Source organism: Ictidomys tridecemlineatus, chromosome 3, assembly GCF_052094955.1.
Source record: "Ictidomys tridecemlineatus isolate mIctTri1 chromosome 3, mIctTri1.hap1, whole genome shotgun sequence".
NCBI classification, from domain to species: domain Eukaryota; kingdom Metazoa; phylum Chordata; class Mammalia; order Rodentia; family Sciuridae; genus Ictidomys; species Ictidomys tridecemlineatus.
In genome coordinates, this window is record NC_135479.1 from 104,123,245 (window position 1) to 104,130,313 (window position 7,069).

Sequence of the window (7,069 nt, forward strand, 5' to 3'; positions counted from 1 at the left end):
TCACAATAGCTAGACTGTGGAACCAACCTAGATGCCCTTCAATAGATGAGTGGATAAAAAAATTGTGGCAGCTATACACAATGGAGTATTATGCAGCACTAAGAAACGACAAAATCATAGAATTTGCAGGGAAATGGATGGCATTAGAGCAGATTATGCTAAGTGAAGCTAGCCAAGCCCTAAAAAACAAATGTCAAATGTCTTCTTTGATATAAAGAGAGCCACTAAGAATAGAACAGGAAAAAAGAGCATGAGGAAAAGACTAACAGTAAACTAAGACGAATGGGGGGAGAGAAAGGAAGAGAGAAGGGAAAACATATGGAAATGGTAGGAGACCTTCAGTGATACACAAAATTATAAGAGGTTATGAGGGGCAAGGGGGTGGGGGGAAAAAAAGGGGAGAGAATTGAACAACAACAGAGGAGTTAGAGAGGGAAGATGGGAGGGGAGGGGAGGGGAGGGGGGATAGTAGGGGATAGGAAAGGTAGCAGAATACAACAGTCACTAATATGCCATTATGTAAAAATGTGAGTATGTAACAGAAGTGAGTCTGTATTATGTATTTGGGGAGTTCAAAACCCAATTGAGTCGAATGTATGAAAGATGATATGTCTTGAGCTCTGTAATGTTTTGAACAATCAATAAAAAAATAAATAAATAAATAAATTAAAAAAAAAAAAAAAGAATACCAACCAAGAAAAGCCCAGGACCAGATGGATACACGGTAGAGTTTTACAAGAACTTTAAAGAAGAACTAATACTAATACTCTAGAATCTATTTAAGGAGATAGAAAAAGAGGGAGTACTTCCAAATTCACTCTATGAGGCCAACATCACCCTGATTCCCAAACCAGATAAAGATACCTCAAAGAAAGAAAATTTCAGACCAATATCCCTAATGAATTTAGATCCAAAAATCCTCAATAAACTTCTGGCAAATTGGATACAAAAACATAGCAAAAAGATCGTGCACCATGACCAAGTGGGATTCATCACTGGGATACAAGACTGGTTCAGTATACGAAAATCAATAAATGTAATTCACCACATCAATAGACTTAAAGATAAGAACCATGTGATCAACAATAGATGCTGGGGCTGGGGATGTGGCTCAAGTGGTAGCGCGCTCGCCTGGCTTGCGTGCGGCCCAGGTTCGATCTTTAGCACCACATTCAGACAAAGATGCTGTGTCCGCCAAATACTGAAAAATAAATATTAAAGTTCTCTCTCTCTCTCTCCCTCTTTCTCACTCTCTCTCACTCTTTCTTAAAAAAAAAAAAACAATAGATGCTGAAAAAGCATTTGACAAAATACACCATCCCTTTATGTTCAAAACATTAGAAAAATTAGAGATAACAGGAAATTACCTCAAAATGAAAAGCTATATACACTAAGCCTCAGGCCAGCATCTTTCTCAATGGAGAAAAATTGAAGACATTCCCTTTACAATCTGGAACAAGACAGAGATGCCCTCTCTCACTACTTCTATTCAACATAGTTCTTGAAACACTAGCCAGAGCAATTAGACAGATGAAAGACATTAAAGGCATAAATATAGGAAAAGAAGAACTTAAATTAGCACTATTTGCCGATGACATGATCCTATACCTAGCAGACCCAAAAAATTCAACCAAGAAACTGCTAGAACTAGTAAATAAATTCAGGAAAGTGCAGGATATAAAATCAACACCAATAAATCAAAGGCATTCCTGTATATCAGTGACAAATTCTCTGAAATGGAAATGAGGACAACTACTCCATTCACAATATCCTCAAAAAAAAAATACCTGGGAATCAACATAACAAAAGAGGTGAAAGAGCTATACAATGAAAACTACAGAACCCTGAAGAAAGAAATAGAAGAAGATCTTAGAAGATGGAAGGATTTATCTTGCTCATGTGTTGGTAGAATTAATATTATTAAGATGGCCATATTACCAAAAGCACTTTACAGATTCAATGCAATTCCCATCAAAATCCCAATGACATCCTTGCAGAAATGGAAAAAGCAATCATGAAATTCATTTGGAAGAACAAGAGACCCAGAATAGCTAAAGTAATTCTAAGCAGGAAGAGTGAAATTGATGATATCACGATTCCAGATTTTAAACTATACTATAGAGCAATAGTAACAAAAACTGCATGGTACTAGAACCGAAACAGGCTGGTAGACCAAGGGTACAAAATAGAGGACACAGAGACAAATCCACAAAATTACAACTACCTTATATTAGACAAAGGTGCTAAAACCATGCAATGGAGAAAGAATAGCATCTTCAACAATGGTGCTGGGAGAACTGGAAATCCATATGCAACAAAATGAAATTGAATCCCTTTCTCTCACCATGCACAAAAGTCAACTCAAAATGGATCAAGGTGCTAGGAATCAGACCAGAGACTCTGCATGTAAAAGAAGATAAAGTTGGCCCTAATCTTCATCACGTGGGGGCAGGCCCCAAATTTCTTAATAAGACACCTATAGCACAAGAGTTAAAACCAAGAATCAACAAATGGGACAAATTCAAACTAAAAAGGTTTTTTTTCTCAGCAAGAGAAACAATATCTGAGGTGAATAGGGAGCCTACATCCTGGAAACAAATTTTTACCCCTCAAACATCAGATAGAGCACAATCTCTAGAGTACACAAAGAACTCAAAAAGTTAAACAACAACAACAAAATAACCCAATCAACAAATGGGCCAAGGACTTGAACAGAACTTCTCAGAAGAGGATATACAATCAATCAACAAATATATGAAAAAATGCTCACCATCTCTAGCAATTAGAGAAATTCCAATTAAAAGTATTCTAAGATACCATCTCACTCCAATAAGAATGGCAGCCATTATGAAGTCAAACAACAATAAGTGCTGGCGAGGTTGCAGGGAAAAAAGTACACTCATACTTTGCTGGTGGGACTGAAAATTGGTGCAGCCAATTTGGAAAGCAGTATGGAGATTCCTTAGAAAGCTGGGAATGGAACCACCATTTGACCCAGCTATTCCCCTTTTCGGGCTAGAGCAAAAAGACCTAAAAAGAGCAAACTACAGGACACAGCCACATCAATGTTTATAGCAGCACAATTCACAATAGCTAGAATGTGGAACCAACCTAGATTCCCTTCAACAGACGAATGGATTAAAAAATATGGTATTTATACACAATGGAATATTACTCAGCACTAAAAAATAACAAGATCATGGCATTTGCAGGCAAATGGATGGCATTAGAGCAGACTATGCTAAGTGAAGTGAGCCAATCCCTAAAAAAAAATGCCAAATGTCTTCTCTGATAAAAGGGGGGTGACTCAAAATGGGATAGGGAGAAAGAGCATGAGAAGAAGACTACCACTAAATATGGAAGAAAGTTGGGAGGAAAAAAGAGGGAGAAGGAAAGCTGCACAGAAGATGGAAGGAGAAGTACATTGTTATACAGAATACATATATGATGTTCTAATGAGAAAAAGAAAAAAAGTGTGTCACATTAGATTAGAGACAGAAAGGATGGGAGAGGAGGTGAGGTGTAAGGAGGATAGGAAGGGCAGCAGAATAGAATAGACAATATGATTGATGTATGTACAATCCATGTATGTATTATATGTAAAAATACATTCTGCTGTCATGTGTGACTAAAAAAATTTAAAAATAAAGTAAAAAAAAGACAGTACAATGAACAAAAATAACAGTTATTATTTTACCAGTTGTTTAATTTTTATGGTTGCTTGCTCTATAAAAAAAATAAAATTTAATATAAACAATGTTATGGGTAAACTGAAAAAAAAAGAAAAATAAGTCATTAACACAGCTTTAAAAAAAGAAAGAAAGAAAGAAAAAGAATGGAAGAAAGAAAGAAAGTAGTGTATCATGAGAGGTTTCTCCTTTAGAAATAATTCAAATAACCTTCATAGAAAGAGTCAGCAGGTCTGGGGATATAGGTGAGTGGTAGTGGGCTGGCCTAGCATGCAGAAGGCCTTGGAGTTTAAAGCCCAATACTGCAAGAAAAGAAAAGGGAGGGAAGGGAGAAAAAAAAGAAGGAAAAGAGGGAGGAAGGGAGGAAGTAAAGAAGAAAGAAAAAAGGAAAAAAGGAAGAAAGGGAGGAGGAAAGGAAGAAAGAAAGAAAAAAGGGACAGAACAAAAGCAGGGAAAGCAATGGGTTATTAAAGCAAAAGGGAAAGCAGTACAAATATAAATACATGACATAAAATCTGTTGAGACAGTTTAGAAAGCTTTAGAATTTGCATGACATCAAACTGAGTGGTATTATGACTGTATAGAAACATAAGAAGCTCCACCTTGGCCTGGCCTAAACCAAACTCAGGGGTGGGAGGCATAGAGAGGACTCCTGTCTGGCTGGAGTAGAAGGGACCTGAACCCCTGGCACTTCAGGATGCACTAGTTAGGGAAGGAAAGGGCCAAGACTACCCTGATGGGCACTTGAGCACCACAAGGCTCCTGGGAGTCCTTCACTCCAGCTCCCCACCATCACAACCCCCCCTTGCAGGGGTTTTCAGTGGTCTGTTCCGTTGCCTGGTGCAGGTTTGAGTTCCTCACCAAACACTGGAGTGTTCACAGCCTATATTGGCCTGCCTGGGCAGGCTGTGGTTGTGGTGGCAAGAGCCAAAGCCAACTTAGCTTGATGGAGGCACCAAGGACTGGCCTACAGCCACATTAGCGGGTGGTCCTGGAAGAAGTAGGCAGGGTTGTGGCAGCATTGTCTGAAGACATGAAGCCAGGCCCAAGTCCTTATGGTGTTCCTTGGGAGTTGGTGATGTGTAGAGCTATTGGATGTTTTGCTCTTCTCTTGTTTTTGTGGAGAAGTTTTCAGTGTGTTAGAAGCAGGCTGTATGTGGGAAGAGAAAAACAGCTGGCTTTAAAACTTTCTAGACTAATTGAAGAGAAATGTGAACTACTTGAAAAAGTTAGCCTTGTTCAAAAAGAGCTTGAAGGCTTAGAGTCAACTTTAAAGGGCAGCACTTCTGAGAAGGGTCCAAGAGACGTCCCCAATTTGGAGGCAACCTATGAAAAGCTGCATAGGTCCAAACCTACCCATGGGGATGAAAGACTTTTTCTAGACAAAGAGCTAGAAGAACAAAAGGCTAGACATTGTAAACAGGATGAAATCATGGCAGATATATCGAGAAGGATAAAATCCCTTGAAGGTGAATCTGAATCAATCAGATCAGAAATAGCTGAAACTAAAACAAACTTGAGACTGCTTCAAATAAGTGAGGAAGGACTTCAGCTGGCAATGAAGGAAGCCTTGGATGAATGTTCCCAGCTTCAGCAAAGTCAGAAACCGATCTTACAAGGAGATGCTGAAGCATGGAGGGAACAAGGATGTGTCCAATATGAAGAGAGCACCACATTGGAAGACTCTCAATTCCATTCAAAACAAGTTCAAACTGATAAAGACAATCACGTGGAGTCTCTGACTGAAGACTTGCTGAAGATGAAAGATAGGTCTTCTCCAACCAAGGGAGCCCAAACAGACATTGGGAACTTGGAATGTGGAGTGACGAGTGAATCAGGAATTGGTGCTCACTTGGATGATGAGCCCAAAGGAGCTGTGAAGCAACTGGTTGATGGTGCTAAGCTAAAGTCCTCCTTAGAAACCTTAGAAGGAGAAAGAGTTCAAACTTGTGCTTTCTTATCTGAAGTAGAGAAAACAAAGGAAGACCTTAGAGAACAGATTAGAAGTCTGAAGACTGAACAGGCCACCTTGCTGTCAGAAAATACATGGCTTGAAGGTGAGAATGAGAACCTTCAGCAGAAATTTAAAGACATGATGGAATGCTATCAAGAAAATATGATGAAACTCCATGGGAAACTCAGAGTAGAGGAAAATTACCGGGTGGAGCAAGAGGAGAAACTTTCCAAGGTCAAAGAAGAGATGGGCCATACAAGAGAAGAGCTGGAGACCTACAGAAAGCGAGCCAAATATCTTAAAGAAGAATTGGAGAGAACCATTCAGTCCTGTCAGGGGAAGATTATTTACTCTGAGAAAAAAGCACATGAGAGTGAGTTGGCGGCTTGGATTGCTGAAAGAAACCTCCATTATTTCATGAAACAAAACGCTCGCAATAGACAAAAGTTAACTGAAAGGGAGCTTCAATTGGAACTCCTAGAGGAAGATCCCTGTGCACTTGGTGTTTCAAATGCAGCATTGGGCAGAAAGCATTCCCCCAATGGTCCCTCACCATTGGGTCCTCCTTGGCAAGATGGATGTTATTCGAAGTATGCTAGACCATGGCGACCAGCAGAATTCAGAGGTTCTAATCTGCCTTCTTTGGATAAAGAGGATGGGCCTATGTCTTCAGAAATTCAATCCAGTAGAAAGGAGACCAAAATGAATCTTGAAGATTCCAATGTGCTCGATTCACCTCTCCCTGCTGAAAACCAAGCAACTGGCTCCGGCTCATTGTTGGCACCTTTCCCTCCAGTCAGAGGTGAATTATTTCCTGTGGACCCAAGGAGTCAGTTCATGAGAAGAGGACCATTTTTCCCTCCGCCTCCTCCAGGAAACAGGTATGGGGCACCTCGAGATTATTTTCCACCCCCTCCATTTTTTCCAATGCCAGATGTCTATGAATGGAGGTATTTTCCTCATGACCTTCCCCCAAGAGCTGGATTTCCTCCCCCCACCCCCGAATTCTGAAAGTAGAAGTGAGTGCCCTTCAGGCTTCTTTACACCTTCAAGTGAGTCTGCTACTGAACATCAACAAGAAACCTGATGTTTTTGATCTCTCTTCAAAAGTCATTTGACTTACCTCTCATTTTTAGTTTTTAAGTAATTGCTTTTACTTAAGTAATTGATTATACTTTTGCTCTGATTGAAGCTAAATAAAACTACAATTCTTAGGATAGTATTTTGGAAATAAAGATGGTTTAAATATGATACTATGAGTAAATTATTTTCATTCTATTTTACTCTAATGATTACAGCATTGAATTTGATTAATCCACTATTCTATAAACAACAATGGGAGTTTCAGGTATGTCATCCAGCCTCTGGGGATATTTGAAATGCCCAACAAAGTCAGTCCCTTTATACAAAGAAGTGTATTTACTAT

The 7,069-nt window shown here is 39.3% G+C and overlaps 1 protein-coding gene across 1 annotated transcript; it reads left to right on the plus strand.

Annotated features, from left to right (window-relative positions):
* Positions 1 to 4,722: 4,722 nt before the first annotated feature.
* Positions 4,723 to 6,654, plus strand: LOC144375710 (melanoma inhibitory activity protein 2-like). The gene has a single exon (XM_078041153.1). The coding sequence runs from the start codon at positions 4,723 to 4,725 to the stop codon at positions 6,652 to 6,654; it is 1,932 nt and encodes a 643-aa protein (XP_077897279.1).
* Positions 6,655 to 7,069: the final 415 nt, after the last annotated feature.